General features: G+C 37.0%; 1 protein-coding gene across 1 annotated transcript in view; it reads left to right on the top strand.

Moving 5' to 3' along the window:
* The first annotated feature begins 1,773 nt into the window (after window positions 1-1,773).
* The window catches only part of ENAH (ENAH actin regulator), a 51,654-nt gene continuing 33,375 nt past the window's right edge, over window positions 1,774-20,052 (top strand). The window contains exons 1-5 of the mRNA XM_035903664.1: window positions 1,774-1,793; window positions 2,683-2,848; window positions 4,257-4,434; window positions 15,571-15,582; window positions 15,948-16,032. Coding sequence (XP_035759557.1) covers window positions 1,774-1,793; window positions 2,683-2,848; window positions 4,257-4,434; window positions 15,571-15,582; window positions 15,948-16,032 — 461 coding nt within the window. The remainder of the gene's footprint in view (window positions 1,794-2,682; window positions 2,849-4,256; window positions 4,435-15,570; window positions 15,583-15,947; window positions 16,033-20,052) is intronic.

Below are 20,052 nucleotides of genomic sequence, written 5' to 3'. Positions count from 1 at the left end.
CTGGAAAAAGGCTAGCACACTGTGATGGTTTAATTTCTTCCTGATAGTGATAGCTTCATTTTTCCATCTTACGGCTGCAGTCTGATAAACAAAGTGATGGGTGGTGGGAACTGTTGGCAGGAGGGGAATATGTCACCTTCAAATTGGTACCTGGATGTGAAAATTATAGACCTGGAACATTAAAATTTTAGTTATAGGATTTGTGTGAAATTAAGGCAGAAGTCTTATTGTGTAGTGATTGAATAGGTCAACTGGAAATTGTTTGTATTTGTCATTTTTTAAAGTATGTGAATCATCTTTTTTCTTTATATGGGTAAGAATCATCCCCTGCTATTAAGAAAATTCTTTTATTTTAAATGGAGCATGAAATACTTGAGATCTAGACTTGTGTAATATTTCCAGTTATAAGGCATAGCCTGAGAAGTGGAACTAAAAATAGTTTAGCAGTTGTTAAAGAAAAGCTAGAAATTCTACTCAAGGTCATCTTATTTGTGCTTATGAGTTGTGCCACCTGAATATCAAATAGTTCTAAAACTGGAAGGGTTTTTTTTTCTTGTTATGTTAAATAAAATCATGTAAAAACTTTTAGAAGACTTAGGCCTGTGGAAGGTTGACGGCAGGGCAAAGAGTGAGAACGCTCCGAATAATAATGTCTGAACTTGGTCATCTGTCCTACTAATTAAGTCTTTTGATCGCTGTACCATTACTCTAACTCTCTGGTTCTACCTTCAGTGTAATTGGAACATATTAGCTTGTACTCATAGTCTCAATTTTTAATAGAATCTAAATGATTTTTTATCTGTCTGACACATGATTGAGATGAAGTTATTTTTTGGCAAGAACTCTGCAAACCACATGGCTCAGTGTCTAGGTCCTGTCAACTATGGTTTATCATGCCTGTGATTGATCCAAATTCAAATGTAGCAAAAATCTGTTTCGGGTTCACAATTTTCAAGTTTTCTGTAATACTGTTACGCATTTTAGAAAACCACTACTGCTTGTCCTGTACTTTGTGAACAGTACAGAATGTTTCTTGGTTTGAACTTTAAGACAGTTGTGTGCTAAAGTATTCTAAAAATAAAAAAAATAACCAGTAGGTTCTTGCATTGTCCTCTTCTCAGATGAGCAACCTTCTTATTTACCTGTGGCATGTTTTTAATGGGACTGTGAAACACCTGAAACTTTCAACTAACTTTATTTTCTTGACATCTAATCTTTCTTCTTGGATCAGATGTGGTCCTTTCGGTCTAAACTGTAAACTATGCTTAGAAAAGCAGCACCGTATATATGTGTATTATAATTTTACTATCCCTATATTGAGCTAATTTCTGGCTGGAAAAAGGATCATCTAATTAGAGGTTGTTATCCCATTCTGATCTAGTTGTTGAATAGGTGATGAGACTAGAACATGTGTCTCTTTAAGAATATATTTTCTCATCTGATCTTGAATATTACATGCATAAGAGAAATGATCTTAGTGTTCTCTTTTCTTCCCTAGCCTTGAAAAGCATCCCAGTGTTGAAGCACTCTTCTAGTTATTGGCGTGCCATGGAAAGTGTGATAGAAATTGACACTAAGTTTTCTCAAAAATGCCAGTATTGAAAGTTAACAAAACAGCTGGATACACTGCTGAATTTTCTTGCGCTGGGAGATGGAAATAAGATATTACTTCCCTTTTGTAATTTATGAAGAATGCATGTCTCTTCAGCCTTGTCAGTTTTTCCAAATGGCAGGCCACATTCCTTGCAAGCCAGGCATCATGTGCTTTCTATAATGTTGGATGTGCTGGAGTGGTATGTTCCAAGAATTTGACTTACTGATAAGAAATCATTCCTTTCTATTTTTATTTCCTGTCTGCATCTGGACATTTACCATAAAGACAACTTGCATAGTATCACCCACTCCTCTCCTAATAAGTAGTGTGTTCATGGTATGTTTCTTGTGTTTCTAATATGATGGCTTTCATGTTATGCTCCCTTTTAACTTTTAGGCTGTACCTTAGCTTCCAGATGACTGCCATAATTAGGATTAGCTACTGATGAAAATCCACTTTTCAGTAATCAATAGAACCTTTTCTCAGGGAGAAAATGTAACATCTAGGTGTCAACTGTTGTAAAATGTCAAAACCAAAAAGCATTTCATTTATGAGCAGGTGAATTTTTTGTGCTGAACTTTATCATCTGTGTGTGTTTTCTTCTATATATGTTAAAAGGGGCGAGGGCCTTCCAATCGTCATTTCTTGTAGAAGTAATTGCCACTGGAAAATGTAAACTATGTGAAGCTAGTGCAACTCCAGATTCTTTGTTCTCCAGTCTTCGAGAAAACCGCATATGGTTATGGCACTTAATTAGACTTCATGTTTGATGGTAAAGAGAAGCAGGGGGGAAACCTGCAAGGTGAAAATGTGGAGGGAAAAAAAAAAAAAAAAAAGGGAAATCTCTTCTTGGTGACTTTCAGTAGTAGTTAGGTCTGTTTGTCTCAACCACAACTTTTCAGAATGAACACCTCTAAGCAAAAGTCAAAGTGCTAGCGGTTTTGTATTTAGAAAGGTGGATGTTTCAGCAAGTTGCAAGGAGTATTACTTTAACATTTTGAATTTTAAAAAAAAAAAGTTAACCAAAAAGATGATTATTTGCCATAAGTAATTTTATGTTCTACTCTAAAATACTTGTATTTTAACAGTGAACAGAGTATCTGCCAAGCACGGGCTGCTGTAATGGTCTACGATGATGCCAATAAGAAATGGGTACCAGCTGGTGGATCAACTGGATTCAGCAGAGTTCATATATATCATCACACAGGCAACAACACATTCAGAGTAGTAGGCAGGAAGATTCAGGATCATCAGGTAAGTGAAGCCCTGAAAATTTGGAATAGGAATCGTAAGCTATTTTTGTGATTGTTTTTAAAATTGAAAATAGGTATTCAGTGAAATTATGGGAACTGTAAATAATAAATTTACCTTTATCTTGAACTGAAGTAGCAAAACTGTGTTACGGCTTTTTCCCCATAAACTAAGCACCTTATATACATCCACAGGCTTTGTGCGCTCTTTACTATTCCTTCTTGCAGACAGACATAAAGGCTAATGATGTACACAGAAGTAATCTGATTCTCTTTAAGGCAAAGTGTCAACCTTAGAACTTATCTTCTTCCCTACTCTCTGCTCTTAGCTGCAGTCTATGTAGGTACCAACAGTTCTCTTGTAGTTCTTCCTATGTTATGAAGAGTTGGATGTATGATTTTTCACTTCCAGTTCATTCAAAAAGACATTTGGTGATGCTGATCACCTACCACTTTGAGAGGTTGAGAAGGGAGCAACAAGGGTTACATCTTAATTTCCTTGATAAAGAAGTTACTAGATCTTGATTAAATGGTGAACTTGGCACTCTCTTGAAATATGCTCTGCCTTGTGATACTTGGGTTGGGGTTAAAGATCTAATCTTCTTGTTTGAGGAAAGCTTCTATGTCTGTTTCCTCCTCTCCCAGCATTTCATAAAATTCTTTTGGTCTGTTCTTGGTCATTTATCACACATATTCCAAAAATAAATGATCTCTGTGCATTCATCCGAGAACAAACCAGTTGTGGGGTGGGTTTTTTGTTTTTTCTCCCATTATTCAGTGGAAAAAGGTGAGAGGGTATAGTTATCCAAGTGCAATGGGATCCTCCTAGTGGAATGTAGCTTATAATAAATGGTCATCCTACTAGCTAGATTTTATCACCTTTTGTGTGAGCTATAACAGTCTTGCAAAATGATACCTTGTGATGCATAGTAGAAGTCCACATAAACTGCTGCTGAAAGTACGGCAAGCTAAGGGATGCAGCAGTGGGAAGGTGGTAACTTGGTTAAAAAACATAGTTCTAACAATTCTAAATCTGTGAAGTTAACAGAAAACTGAGTTTCTGAAATCCAAATGCATATTCACATCAAGTACTCTTCTACTAAAAGTCAGAACAGTTAATTTTATTACACTGCTGTTATGAAACATCGCTGTATCATTTGAAATGAGAACGCTTAAGCTACAAAAGTTGATACAAAATATCTCATTAGTTCCCTTGTGTATTCTCCTCACTGATTTCATATGGCATCGGAATTAAAATTGAAACGACTGTGCTTCAGCATTGTGATCTTGTGGATTTGTGGAACTGGAATTAACTCACATGGTTAGGGAATAAAATCTACATGAAGCTGAAACTTGTGATGAAGTAGCAATTTTAAACGTAAGTAATTTTTTTTTTTTTTTTATGATTATAGGTGGTAATAAATTGTGCCATTCCGAAAGGGCTGAAGTACAATCAGGCTACACAGACCTTCCACCAGTGGCGTGATGCTAGGCAGGTGTATGGTCTGAATTTTGGCAGCAAGGAAGATGCCAATGTCTTCGCAAGTGCCATGATGCATGCCTTAGAAGTATTAAATTCACAGGAAGCTGGTAAGAGTCTCTCTTTTTTTTTTTTTTTTTTTTAAAAAAAAATTGTTCAATGTTTGTGCATAAAAGTCAGTAAATCTTGTTTCTAATAATGATTCGGCCTCTAGCCATTTTAATTATTTGGGTGTTTTGTCTGCCTAATTGCTGCTGCTTAATAGTGATTCTCAGCTTGACTGCCATCTGTGTAAATGCAGTTCCTAACAAGTAAACCTATTTTCATGTTTTCTGTTACATACAGAAACTTGATGACTTTGCTTTCCTTTTTAGGAAACAAAACCAAAACACCTGACCAACAAACATGTAGCTCTTAATCAGGGTACTTTTCAGGATTTCTAGAGACATCCATTGTTCTTAATGTGTATTGGTATTTTTCCTTCTCGTTGAGTACTGGTTTATTATGAAAATGTTTGTGTTTTTCGCTCCAAACTTTGGATTTCAGGTCATCCTCTTTGGCAGTTCTTACCATACAGAGTTTTCTAGCTTGGAGACCTTGGATCCAGGGGTAACATTCAGATGAGCATATATAATTCAGACAACAGATCTATCGTTTAATTTGTTTGGAGAACAGGATGACATTAGAGGGTTTCAAACATTGGTGGAAAAATTAGTGGCTTTCAGTCTTCAAGTGGTGTCTGTAATATATTCTAGGTAGGCTCTACAGCAAATTCAGCACTGTAACACTGGGACACCTACAGAAGGAGTTTTTTATTTTAAAAGACTTCAAGAGACTTTTGTGTTCATTTAACCAAATAGAATTCTTTTGTCCTCATTAAACTTTAAAGATTGCCCTTGTAACAAGAGATAGTACTTTTGTGCCAGTTTTCTTTCTCTTGTGTAGAAGAGAGGCTGTAGATAACCTTGCTAGCGCTGTCTCAACTACAGCAAAAAAGGGTGACTTTATCAAGCTGCTTTTCATTCTGATAGTTGTTTCAAGACTTACCTTTTGAAACTAAGCTATCTAGACCAAGAGGGATGATACATTCTGCAGTGTTTATGCTGTTACGCAGCATACGAGGCCAAAATATAAAGGGTAGCTGGTGGTATAACATTTCTTTTTGCCAGCTAAAATAACCCTGTTGTGCATCCCATTCTCCTACCTCTCAGTTGGATATTTTCTCCTCTCAATCCCTCAGTTTTCCTTTCTCTAAGGGTGATTTGATAGTATTTCATGCATTCTGACTGTTTATCATTAATGGATAGGAAGGGGTGTGGTGGTTAATGAGTATATATTGGACAGTGTGGGACCTGAGCATGATGTAAATGGTACGAGACTAGGAAGAATGGTACTAGGAAGAAAATTAACTCTGTCCCAGCTGAAAGCAGGACAATCATTATCTCCCAAACAGTGTTTGGGAACATAGGACGTGCTGGTTTCTACTTATTTGATGTAAAGTTTGAAAAGGCCTGATTTGTGGTAATCACCACAAGTTTGAAGGTTTTATGTTATTTCCTGTTACCTGTACTTGAGGACTTTGGTGCAGCATGTTTCAAACAAGTGTGTATGTGTACATACGCACATATATTTTTCATCATTTAATTTAACTTCTCCTCTAACACTAAAACTGAGCTACTAGAGAGGCTGAAATGACAGGCAGGCATCACAGTGCTCATTTTTTAATTGGTCGCTGTGTCTGTTTTTTCATTTCACAGATTACTGTAATTCGTCCAATGACTGGTTCTCTTGCTGTTTTAGGTAAAATATAAGTGGGCTAACAACTACGTTGTTACATTCTTCAGTAGTAGAAATCTTATTGAACTAAGATGCCACTGCAGTTCATAAAGACTCATTATTTAGATTTGGACAAAACTAAAATAGTTTTTAGGGAGTTCCACAAATGTGATTTTAATAATACAAAATGTCATGCAAACAATAGCTTAGAATCGATGTAATTCCATGGGAGTAAACTCCTCAATGAAAATAACTCTTCTTTCTGTTGCATCACTTCAGTAATTTCTTAAATGATGGGGGGGAAGAAGAGGGAAGCTGAGCTTTGCAATGAGTCTAAAAATCTGTGCTTAGAATTCAGTCCCCTGCTCATCCCAAATCATGAATTTTTCCAAATCATTCTGCCAGTAGTCTCTTCATTGCTCTCTGAAGCAGCCCTTCACTTTTGAGTTTGTCTGCTTCATTCAATTTAATACCAATTAGTCCCTGGTGACTGGGGGTTGTTTTGTTTTCAGGTGGATTTTTGTGTGGTTCGTGAAATGAGAGTTGAGTATGACTGTAGTACCGTGTCCCGGTTCCTGGCTACAGCGCTGTAGTCTACCTAGTTTGTTCTTAACAGCTATGAGATGTAGGGCTGAGAACGACATGAATTAAGTTGTGTAATTATGTTTGATAGTGACTGGTTGTAACCTCTTAAGTTTTCTGAATTGTAAAATGGTCTCTTTGTTTCTCTTTCCCATGATTTGACTTGGTAGTACTAGCTACAGGTCACATGCGTTAATTAGCTGCATCACAGACTAATGGTGGACACCCTCATTACAGGAGGAGGTAACTGTTCTTCTGTGACTTCTGTCAGCCAAGAAGGACTGTGGCTGTTCAAGATTAGCTATCGCTTACCTATTTCACAGACATACAGGTGCACTAGCTTCTATCAAGGTGAAGTAAAACCAAAGCTTGACGTTATCAGCGTCACTTCAGCAGATGTCTGAAGATGAGTAGTTTTGCACTGCTGCTTGTAAAATATTTCATAATTTTGCATATAGAATCGCTTTGTAAGCCTGGTACCATTTCCAGAAAATGTTTAAGGATAAATGTTCATAATGTGTCTGTGTTAGAATACTGTCAACAAATGTTCCTTAGTTTTATCAGCTGGGAGGTTTGTCAGTGTATGATGTACATATTACTTAATTTTTCTAACCTGTATCAATATAAGAAGTGAAAAAGATCAAGTATCTTTCTGAACATGCCTGCTTCAGTAATGGAAATAAGACACTAAGTAGCTTGCAGTTTAGAAACAAACTAATTGGACTCCTTGCTCAAAGTTTAATGCATTTCTTTTCTCTGTGGTTGGTATAATTTTCTAAAAGTGCAGCTAGAAATGAATCCTTGGTATTAATTTTTTTTCCCCTAGAATCTCTGATATAGCTGAATATTTGCTTAGGTCGCTGGCTTTGAGGCTCAAATATTAGCTCTTCGTTTTCAGGAAATGGATTGCAACCGCCCCCTCTTCTATAAACAAATTAGCCTTCTTCAAAAAGGTGTTGAGTGTATATTACAGGAATTTGTGCTAGTATGTGAAGATCAATAAATTATATATTGATAGTTTTGTTTTATTCAGTTTATGTGGTAGACTTTTAAAAATTTCTAACATGCAGTCCTAGTTGGTATTCTGATGATACTGTTTCAGGAATCTGTACCTGAAGAGGACAACCTATCTATTAATTTATGTAAATTGCTGTGTTTCCTAGTGTATCTAAACCAGCATATAGAATCTCCAACTCAAGTAAAATAAAAAATCCTATGTAGATAACTTCCCTTTTATTTAGAATTGCTTACAATTAAAGTTTGATTCTGGCAGTAGCCTTATTTTCTGCTGTGTTTTCTCATTTTGGCAATTTCTTTTATTAGCTTGGTTATTTTAAGTTGTGTTTTGTTCATAAAAGGAAAGCAGTTTTAATGTTAGCTGAGCATGCTATTCAGAAATTCATAAAGCTGTAGAAGAATCTTATACTTTATGCAAGGCTTCATAGAAATCTAAATGACTTCTGAGGAATATTAAAGATTATTTTGTGGGCATCCTTTTGGTTTGCAAGTCAGCTGTTACAGCTCATTCTCACTCTTTAAAAAGAAAAAAAAATCAGAGTCTTCTTCTCTTGCATATATTTGAAAAATGTAATTGATCTGTCTTGCAGTTGGCATCTTCACCTGTTGTATTGCTGGCATAATTTGAGATTGTTTAATTTAGGATCTCCCTCTAGTGGATCTACAGAAGCAGAGGCAAAGACACTGGGTGCCTGTACCACTGAGCCTGCAGTGAGGGGCTTTTTGTCATCCTTATGAGTTCAGAATGCAGAGTGAAAGTGTTTGAAGTTGGAGTAAAGCCTTTACCACAACTGGCAATTTTCTTCTAAAAAACAGTACAGGTTTGGCTCAGAGGACTCTGAACTGATGGCTGCCTTGTCAGTTGAATTGTCTGAAATTCGCTATGTCTCTATTTTTTTTCCACTCTCCCTCATTTGCAGTCTTGATCATGTAATTGTCCTAATTTCTCTTATGCTGGCACATTTACCTTTAAATCAATGTAAAAGTCAAAGTGTTTTCACTCTGTTCTGGTTTGAATAATTGTATTAGCTAGTAGCTGTTGAACCAGACCCTATTTTGCTGCTGGCTAGTCGAGCAGATTGTAGGCCACCTGCGTATCCAGAAGAGAAAGACAACAATACAGAACTATACTTTCTCCTGGAATATTAAGGTAGACTACTAGTGCTAAAAGTTCCTGCTCCATACTGTTTAGGAGATGTATTAAAAATGAACCAAGATTTTTTTTTTTTTTCCTGGCACTCATTTGGGAAAATTTTGAGACTTGTCTGAGGTGGTCAAAAGTTCTACCTTCATCAAATGACAATATGTGTCATCGGTTTAAGAGGTAATTTGAAGAGGATTTCTGGCTTTAAGGCTGCGTGCAGTGTGTTCAGATATTCAGTAATTGGTCTTAATTGTCTAGAGTAAAGATGACTGCTTTCTGCAAAGGTTTTGCATTGCATTACAAAGAAAATTTTCATATCTTCATTAAGTAGAGCTCAGTGTTGCTATCAAAGCGACTCTGGAATGAGAGAAAAGCCTCAATGAAGGGAAATTAGATGGCTGAGAAAATTCTCTGATGTGTGAGAAAATGGATTATTCCTTTGAAGGAATAAGGGCAAGTAAGAGAAGCGTGCGTTGAGAGATGGGAGGAACAAAGGGCTATCATACTCGATTTTGCTGCAAAAAATACCTTCTAGTTCAGCTGGAATTGGCTTTGTTTTGTGTGACATCTGTCTTCAGTCCCAGGAAAGCCTCACTAAGAGAATAAGAAACTAATGATGAGATTTGTATGTGTGTAATTTGCATTTGAGGAGTTATTTTGAGTTGTTTGTTGCAGAAGGTGAAAGCGGCAAAAGAAGAACAGAAGGGTGTCATATGACCGTAAATAAGCCTATTCTAATTCTTTGTAATAGAATTACATATATGTAAGATTCATAATAGGTTTTGTACTAATCTTGAACAGTTATATGTTGGTTCTTGATAAGATTTTGGGGTGTTCTGGATATAAAGGCAAGGATGGCTTCAGTGAAGCTGTTCTAATATTGCCCTAGATGACACTTAATTTGGGGGAAAAAGAAACTTTCTGTTTTGTTTCCAAGGTATCTTTATTTTATTAGTCTTGTCTTGGGGAAAAAACCTGAGGTTAAATCTCTTTGAAATTGTTAGTAACCCTAAAAGTTAGGTTGTCCAGTTACTAAATAATCAAACATTTATGGGGAAAAGATACGTGCCTTTTCCACAGCTGTATGCTGATGTGTGGCCCTTTCTTTTACAGTGAAAATAGTTCATTAAAGTCTTGCTGATAGGGGAATGCACTTACTCATATCATAGACTGAATAATTTAGTATCTCTCGGAAATGCAAACTGAAACAAAACCTGGGGTTGCCTAATTGGAATATGCGTAGAGACTATAGGAGACTGAAATGAGAAATGTATATGCAGGGCTGGGGGGAGATTTCAAGTGCTTCTCCTTGTACTGTTGTGGTTCACATCATGCTAAAACTTGGTTTGAGAAAAAAATGATTCTACTGCAATGACGTAATGATGCTGTACCTGTACTCCTGGCAAGCCTCTGGAGCAGGCTGTCAGCACTCCCTGTCTGTATGGGAGTAACATGATGTGGCATTATCACCCGTGTTGTCAGAAGTTGGATAATATCTATTTTTGCTAGAAAGTTTTTTCTTTTGCTTTTAAATGTAGAATTGATTAAGGAGGGTTTTTTGTAGTTACTAGATTCTATAATTGCTCATCCTGATTAACAAATTTATATGCCAAAATATTGACCTAAAGGCAGTTTTAACTGTTCCCTGGGCAAAGTACTTCTGTTCCATTTTAATTGCACATAAGGCTATTGAAGACATCATTAGTGTTAGTTGTGGTATTTGGAAGCAAAGGGACTAAAATTTGGTAGTTGGTCTTAACTGCATGGCAGACATACATAGGAATATGTTAATTTTGTGGATAAAGTTTTGTTTTAATAAACATTGGGGAATGTTAATATATTTTTACTCGAGGGTTTATATTGTTGTATTAAATATATTACCAGTAGAATTTGCAGCTATATTAAATCTTCTGCCTGTTGGGAACAGGGTGTTGTCATAAAATCATGAGCATAATTGTGGAAATATAGCTTTGTTAGACTCATTTCTTTAGTATTATATGCAAAAAGGTGACAGTCATCATTTATAATAAATATCCTGCAGTAGGTGGCATTGATATACTTAACTTTTGATACTTGCTTTTTTAAGACTGTGGTTAGTTTTCATTAAGCGACTGTAGTACTCTACTGTCAAAGCTTTATCTCTGTCTCCCCCTGCACAAAAGGACGACAGAGGGAAACCGCAAGCCTGCTTCAGGTCACCCAGTAAGGTAGTGCTGAGCCAAGCCTAGCACCCAGGTTATCAGCACTCTGTTTCCAAGGCTCTGCTGGCATTGGTAGGAGGCCTATCTCTACTTATATTCAAAGGTGTCTTAATGAATATTTTTGTTATTCTTGGCCCCTTTTATTACCTTGATCAGGTTGAAGTGCTTGTGAAGTGAAATAGAAAGCATTTACTTTCAGTATAGAAAATACAGCGTAGTTACCACTCTGCTAAAATACATCAAAGTGATGAGAAGATTAACTCAGCTGCAGGTATTTACCAAATGGTACCAGTGTATGATAAAGTAGATATCTGAAGGAGAGATGATTCTTAGCTGGAAGGTGATTCGGCAAATAGAAGTACTAGAGAATGATTTTGTCATTTGTTAACACCCTGGGGTTTGACCATCATAGTCTTGCTATCCATCATACAAGTCCAGTGGTGCTGTTTTGCTTCTGTTGAAGGCTAGTTAGCAAGTCTCCCCAGACTTTGTTCTGCAATGTCCTAGAGCAGGACAGGCTCTGAATGGGAGGAGGAAGAGCTAGAGACAAGTGAAAGAGGTTACTTCACCATAATTTTTCTTATTACTTCCTAGTATATACCTCAAATAAAGCCTGCTTTCTGTTCATTCAGAAAATCTTCAAGCATTTAGTAAAATGTGGTGGTGGTTGATTTTGGTTTAGGTTTTTTTGTTCTTGTTTTTTAAGTTCTTATACTCTACAACAGATACATCTTTTTGCTGTGGATTTAAACTCTTGCCTGGGGTGTGTTCTTTGCTTAGTAGGTGTACTCAAACCGTCCTTAATGAAAATCTTTTCTAAAGATTATAATTAGTCAATACACTTATCTTCATAGCATACGCCTATAAAAATTAACTTGCTGTCTGCTTTCAATCCATCCTTCCTTTGAAAAATCAGTCTATACTTTGATTTGAATATCAGACTGTATAATTGGGATGTTGCTTAGTTTTGGCACTAACATACTGAGAAATGAAAGAGTGGGAATTCTTAATTAGAGTTGTTTATATAAACTGTTTCTCTAGGGGAAAAACTGAGATCTTCACCTCAAACTAAAATTTTCATGTGTAATATTTGACCAACTTTTTCTAAAGCTACTAGATTTTTAAAAAAGATGATTTTGTCTTCTAGTGCTTTACTCTGAACAGTACAGTAATTGCAAGAGTGGTTTTTTTCTGTGTGTGTTTTTGCTTTCTTGAACCCTAGGGCATGGAGGGTTCTGTGGAAGATTTCACGTGATCTGACTGCCAGCGGTCCCCCCAAAACCACTTCACCACGTTACCAGCTCCCAAGCAAGCCTGTCCAGCCAAATGAAAATATACGTTGTAGCTCATTGTATAACCTGTAGTTACATGCATTGTTACAATCTTGAACAGTAGATTCTTGGGGTCTTTAGGGCTCTTACCTCACAGAGATGAGATGTCAGCCAGGTGCTATGTCAACACTGCTAGCATAAGGCAGGTGACATTAAAAGAAGTGGGGTGAAACTCCTAAGCAGACAATATAGTTGCAAAGATTGCAGGAACTGATGAACAGAAAGGTGGTGAGGGAGGAGAAACCATGTGTTTCCATCTCCAGGTTGCTAATTATACTTTCCTAGGGTTGTGCAACTGGAATTAATTCTGCTCTTGCATGGAAATACAGGCGTAAGAAGTCAATTGGAGGTGAGAATGAAGTTAAGGAGTTTGATAAACTACAAGTCTTGTTGTGGCTTAAAAAGGTGATGTTGGGGATTAATTTGGCTCAGGCATCCCCCAGAAGTCTGTCATCATTCTCTGAGCTACGCCAGCATATTTGTCTGTGTGACTGCGTGAAGAACCATAACCGGCCCTGACCCTGGGATTTTTTTAATGCATTGTATTTCCAGTCCATCTCTCACTACACAGTTGTCTGAACTCTCATAGAGGAAGGGTGAAGCAAAGGTGAGAATAAGCTAAAAACCAGAAAGCATATAAACTGGAATGGCTGCTGAACAAATTAGTATAAAATTATATCCTCTGTCTGTCAGAGTGCACCATAGTGAGCCATCTATCCTTTCTTTAGAAAAAGAAAGATGTTAGGTTTTCCTTAAAACTCAGAATGAATAGACCATTTGGCCTTGTCTCTTACTTGGCTTGTACCGGTCTCTGAGGATAAAGAGATCCTGTAGAAGGACCAGACTTTTTTTTCTGGGCAGTATCTGTGAATATTTCTCTTGGGGGTTGATGTTTCTGAAGTATCTCGAAGTGTTCAAAAGCTGCTGAGAGTGCCTTTTATTAGCTAGCTCCTGCTTATTTATTTATTACACCATCTGTCCTGCTATCCAGACAGTTGTATTTTAGCAATGGTCTTGGCTTGCTGTAATAACTTCATTTTGTAGGATAAAACATACTTTTCCACCTGGCGTGTACCTTTAACTTGCCAGTGTCTGTCAGCATGGTGGTTATTAGGAGTCTATGCTTGCAGAGAGGAATTTGTTAGAGAACAGCCCAAATGACTTGTTAGCTGAGCTTTTCCTTCTTGAAAGCTGTTGGTATACTCAGGTTCATTTCTGTATGGCAAAAATGTGTAAGAAATACTAGAACAACCATGTTAATCGTTAGCAGGTGATTATTTTCGGCTCTCTTGCATGTATAGCTGTGAAAGAAGCATATCATTTACTGGAGCAGGTTGGCCAGGTTACGCTAGCTTGGCTTGCTGATGGTTTTGTTCAGCAGAATTTACAGAGAATGTCATTTTCTGACAGTGTGTGCTCTAGAACGAAGTTTGAGACTATGAGAACAGGTTCTCTGATAGCTAGGCTGGTTTGAGCAGCTGGTGCGAGTGAAGCTAGATGGCTGGTTTCCAGTGGGGCTAGCAAAAAGAGTTGGGGGGACACTGGCAGGAAGGTTATAGAGTGGCAGTCCAAACTCAACTACTGCAGCGTGATACCTTGTTCAAAAAAACCTGTTAGATACGCCTAAGGAGGTAGAAGTTTGAGGTTTTCATTTCAGCTGTATTTTTCGTACAAAATAGGTCCAGTTGGTAAATGGCCATAGTATGACCATTAATTTTTGTTCTTTAATTTTTAAGGTCAATGTGTTTCATACTGAGATCTGAGGGAAGGGAGGATATTAGACGTGGCAAGCGGCAGTGGTATATAGCACCTTTAAACAGCAACACAGCTGCTACCGGATTGTGTCTACTTCTAAAAGTCCATGAAAGGCTGCACCATGGTGCAGACAGCAAACAGCCCGGCTGCTTGGGAGCTGCTGTCATGGCTTAATGGGTGTAAAAGTCTACCTACCACCTGTCATGCAAGGGAGATGACAGAGGAGGACATGTGACTTCAGAAGTTTTAAAGCAGAAAAGTTTCCCAGATGAGCAATATGACAGATGTTTCTGCTTACTTGATAACTTAATTATCATTGCAGTTAAATCTTTTGCTTTAAAGATAATAGAGATTTATATCTGCGGGTATCTCTTGGAGATAATCCAAGCAAAAATAATACATCCAGGGCAACATTACGTACTTAGGAAGGAGGCCCTGATGCTTGTTGAAAAGATAAATAAGGGAGATGCAACCTCTGCAGTACATTTCCTGCCTTTATCTTCTAGAATTAAGTTCTTACATTATTTTTTTTAACTGTAGGGTACAGTACCTAGTACACACTTTTATAATTCTCAGGATTCATTGTCTTTATGACCACAGTATGACCATTATGCTGGTTTGAGTAAATGAACCTTTTTGTGTAGCCTTTAAACAGGGCACTTGTTTGCTGGGTCTGAGGCGGATCACCTGTCCTTGATGTCTCAGTATTTCACACATGCTCTCTTCATGTTCCTGGATGACTTTCACAAGTTCAGATGGCAAACAACTTTTACATTTTGATATTTGAGATGGGGGAGATCTCATTACAACTCCATCACTAACCGGTTTGGTGGAGTATCGGCAAGAAATTACTGTTTTGCTTTGGGACCTTCTCAGAACTGGATACAATATTTTATTGTTTTTAATTCTGCTTGGTTTTAAATTCCGTAATCTTTAGTGTAGCTATGGTTCTTGGTTTACTGCCTAGTTTTACAGAAACAATGCATTCGTGATCTACTGTATTCCATTCCACACTTCTTCATCCTTCACTTCTGTTAATTCTTTTTAAATAATTTCGTGCTGTAAATACATGTGTGAGGAATGTGGCAAAGCCTCTTTGTTTTTAGAAGACAGATGAAGCATATATAATTAATTGAAACTTGTATGATTCAAAATTGCCCATCATTAAAAGTCGAAGATGAATTTGCATGTCCTGCTCTTTTGCATTTCTTGTGCTTAGCAGAATGCACAGTTTGTACATTCATTATTTGCCTCTGTTCCTTTCAACACAATACTTACCTATACACAAAGGAAGGTCTTTGATCCAAGTTGACGAGCTAAAATCTGAGTAAATTTTGGTGTGACCTGTAGAAATGTACTTTATCTTCCTTCTCTCAATATGGTGATAAGCTGCTGATGTTTTTTCTCCTGTTCTTCCCCCTACCCACCCCCCATTTCCAGTGTTCTATTTAGGTGAGTGTTTTAATTTTTTGAGCCTTTTCTGTACTTCCAAGGGTATTTGTTCGTTGTTTTAAGAAAATCTCAGACTTGGAGTGCTTTTCAAAGCTTTTGTCAAGTTCCATCATATATAAAATTTATTTTGCATTTCTGTGGAACCTTTTCATCCATGTGAAATAAATCCATTCTGCAAATACGCAAGGTAACATTTGTTGCAGTTTTTATTTGCTGTATTATGTTGTTGAGCTTGTTTGGCTTAAAAAACAGAAGTAAACAGTTCCTATAATGTCATGTGATGGCTGGCCTCTTGCCTTGATTTTGTGCTTTTTTGCAAAGTAAAAGTTCAAATCATTAATTTATGGTCTGTCTTTGCTTTTTAGGTCCTACATTGCCTCGACAGAATTCACAGCTTCCCTCTCAAGTACAAAATGGTCCATCACAAGAAGAATTGGAAATCCAGAGAAGGTATGGTATGCTAAGTGAACAGCTGTTCAGTTAAAGAATGTAGTAACTCCTCACTAATGATCAGAAATTAAATGTCAAGGTCTTGTAAATACTCTGTTGCATTAGGGCAGTGTTTCTATGCTTGCAGTTTTCCTTAGAGCAGCTTTCCTGTGTAAAAACTTTGATTGTAGCTAGATCCCATGATCTCCACCCATTCAAACGATGCAGTTGCTATTGGCCTGTCATGAAAGTGTTGAAGATGAGATAGGAAGCCTTGGAAGATTTCACTGCTGTCATTTTCAACCAGACTAATTAATTTTCCAGTGACTGTTGTGTCTTCGGTTTTTGACACACGCTTATAAAGAAGAAAGCAGTAAGCAAGGGAGGAAGTTTTAACCTTTAGAAGTAGAGAATTAAATCATCACGCACAATGACAATTTTTCTTCCTGAATGTGTATGCACTAGATCAAAATACTGTATTGGAAAGCTTGTTTGCCTTTATACTATATTAGTTCTTTAGCAGAGAAACCTTCATTTTCTGCTTTTAGTGTATAAATTTATGGAGCTTTCAGTAGTTTAACTTTCAGCTGTAGCAATACTGGTTGTATCTGTGCTGCCCTCAGGAAGCAGTCCCTGTTCCTCTGACCAGTCGGCACTCCTCTGAGCTAAGCTGTCCCTTTCAATGAGAAGCCACTGAACCCTGTCCCATGCTCGGTGGGATATTTTTCACACCTGTAGCATTTTTAAAATATGGGTGTTTTTCAGTTCTTTTTAATAATCGTTATGTATTAATCGTGTGCCCAAGTTCTGGGAACAAACTTTCTAGTTCCCATATTCCCGCTTTTGTTGTGTGGCGATCTGGGTTAGTGTTATACCTTGAGTGTCTGAGATACCGGTATATGAAATAGCAGAGTCTTCTAGGAAAGTGCTATCGGACTGGGTTAAGTGAAAACAACAAGACCTTGGGATATCTCAAACAGACGTACTGCCTGTGCTGCAATCCTGGATTATTTTATCATCAAAATACTCCCAGGAGATTAGCTGTTCCCTTCCAGAAGGGATGCTGGGAGTGATTTAGATGACATGCAGTACAGATGCAGGGAACGGGATCCTTGAATAAATAGGAAGTGGTCCAGAGTGATGGTGTAAATGCACTTAATAACTTCCAGTGTAACTGGAAAAATATTTTAATGTGTTGGGTTTAATTGGTGATGAAGTTTTTTTCTATTTTGATATTTTGCATTTAGTTTGTTTATGCAAAGGTGAGCGGAACCAGATTGCTAATTTGGGAGTAATTCGTATTACAGATTTGATAAACTAGCTGTATGTGTTGAACAAAGTTTTGCCATCAAAATTGGTCATACTTGTCCATCTCTTCTCTGCAGTATGTTCTTAAATCTGAGCAGGGGTCGCTTTATCTGAAAGTCTCCTTGTTTAAAAACAAACAGTAATATGCTCATTACAAATCTGTCTGTGTTTACGTGCAAGTCTGCTGTCATGATAAAGGTCTTTCATGTCACTTCTTTTGACAGACTTTTAAAAAGCTTTTTTCTTCTGATTTTTTTTTTCTGTTCTACAGTAGTGGCTTTTAATATTTCTGTTCCTCTGTAAGTCTGCATTAATTGAAATTTATAATGCTGAAATACTTTTCAGAGAAGCATTGTAGATGTCTCTTCAGAAAAAAATGCCGCCCCATATTAAGAGCTCTGCAAGTCTCTTGAAATTTCTTGTGTGTAAAGGTCATATTATCAGATGGCATTCTTATGGCCTCACTTTCTCGTTTGATCAGAGTGCTCTCCTTGTTTTCATCTAATATAATGTCCTCTTTGAAGTCTGGTCCTGGTTTTGGTTTATTTTTCCCCTAAAAAAGGATAGAGAACTGGAATGAGTGTTTACTCATGCTGCTAGCCAGATTGTCTGTGGAAAGACTACTGTGTCATTGAGCTGAAGAACAACATGTAATTTTGTTAAAACATTTCACAAATGCTTCTCCAGTCTCTTTACTACTGTAACTATATGGTTATAATACAGTTCAATTAACTCTAAGCTAGAACTTCTCTTCTGTAGTAACTGTCTTTCAGCTTTCAGACTGTAATAACAATAGTCCTACTACCATATTGTAGAGAGCAGCAAACGGCTGGGAAGAAAGGGTGTAGGTATATCTTACTTTTAACATATCTACAAGTGACATTTCCAGTCTCGGTAAAGGGCAAAGGCAGTGTGGGCAGAATTGAATTCTGTGGGGAGCAGTAAGACTACAGGGAATGCAAGAAAAGGGAATAAATGTTACTGTGTAGGAAGGAACATGGGGTTTGTGATGGATCAGTAGAAAGGCAGGCTTTGCTAAGTCTATTGCTCATGAAATGTGTGTCTGTGGGGTGGGGGTTTTGTTAAAGATGTGGCTTGATAATAGTTGTCTTAAGCGCTGGGTCTCATACCTCTCTCCGTAAGTGTAGCTGGATTCAGTAGCATTTGACCGACTCCCATGTTAAAGAAAATGTTCACAAGAATATTTTTTGAAATGATTCTAAGCCTGAGAAAAAAGAATCTGCTTAACATAAAAATTAAAATTGAAAAAGGAACCCTGTGGAGGTCATCTAGTCCAACACACTGCTCAAAGTCGGACTGATTTCAAATTTAAATTACGTGGCTTGTAGCTTCAGGGTTTTCCTAGGCACAAATAGAAACATTTCCTCAGAAATGTTTTGCCAAAGGAGTGACTGGTGAAGAATGGCATATTAAAGAGAGCTCTTCGACTGACCCAATGTTTTCCTTTGCTTTTATAACCAGAGTTCAAGAATCTTGGGGAAATGAGGAACCAAAGAATTAAATAAGATTGTTGCCAACAAAAGTGTATTATTTTGGTTCAAAGATTGTTCTCTGTTTTAGAAAGGATTTAGGTGCCTTACATTTTGAGTAAAAGTGCTAAATTAGTAACATTACTTTGTTTATTTTGCTGCAGAGCTTGTTACATGAGTATTTGTGGGTTTTCACTGTGCAGTGATGACTCTAAAGCCACTAGGACCAGATGTGTGAACTAAAACACTGAGGGTTTTATTAAGGCCAAGATTACACATAAGGTGGTCAATGAAATCATTTTGTCTGGTGAATTGACTTTGTTGCTTTCTTAAAAGAAACCTTAACTCATGGTGTATGCTTTCCCTGTCAGGGAGTACTTGAAGATAACTGTAATTTTCCTTGACTTGCACCCATTTAAATACAGTAATAACAAGCTTTAAAACATTTCCATTTTCGGTCCTCAAAAATTAAGGGGTTTTTTTGTTATATGGGTTATTTTTCATTTTGTCAGAGTGGTAGTTGGGCAGTGTTTTTATAAATTCCACTGACTGATAATGAGCCAACTTCAGTTGACATATGTAACTTCAGAGTTACTTAATGTCAAATACCATTTTAAAATACAAGATTAGTTCATGGCATGCCTCTGTGCGCTACTCGTGCATGTAAATTTACCTTCTCTTCCAGCCATGATAAATATATTGTCAGGAATATGAGTCACTGAGTCGGTATCTAATATGACACTTGGGAATGTAATGAGTTAATGTTTATAAATAACTTCAAAATCATCACCGCTTCATAAATAAAGAGAGCAAGAACACCAGAAACAGAGAAAGCGTATAGATTGTAAGGAATAATGAGGGTATACAAGCCGCCTGTTGTCCTTCAGGGACGTAATGGACCAAAACTTGACCGACTTCTGTCGTAAGTACTCAAATATTAGAAGTTCTCATAAACACAACAGCAGAATATTAGGTCGTCTTTTAATTGTTAAATGCTTTAAGTTTGCTTGAAGTTTTAGTTTATATCTTGGATTGGGATGATACTGTTAAAGAAAACTTAGTGTGTGGCAGTCTAGATAGCGGTATTGATATGGTGTGGTTTTCATAATGTCTTTTGAGAGGCTTCATTTTAGATAAATGCTTTTTATTTAAAAGATTAAAACTTTTTTTTCTGAGATTTTGCTAATCTTAATTTTTAACTACGGTTAAAGAATTTATATTTTTCCCTTGTAAATTAGTAATT

This window comes from Egretta garzetta, unplaced genomic scaffold, assembly GCF_000687185.1.
Source record: "Egretta garzetta isolate BGI_Z169 unplaced genomic scaffold, ASM68718v1 scaffold11, whole genome shotgun sequence".
NCBI lineage: Eukaryota > Metazoa > Chordata > Aves > Pelecaniformes > Ardeidae > Egretta > Egretta garzetta.
This window is presented reverse-complemented; position numbering and strand designations above follow the sequence as displayed.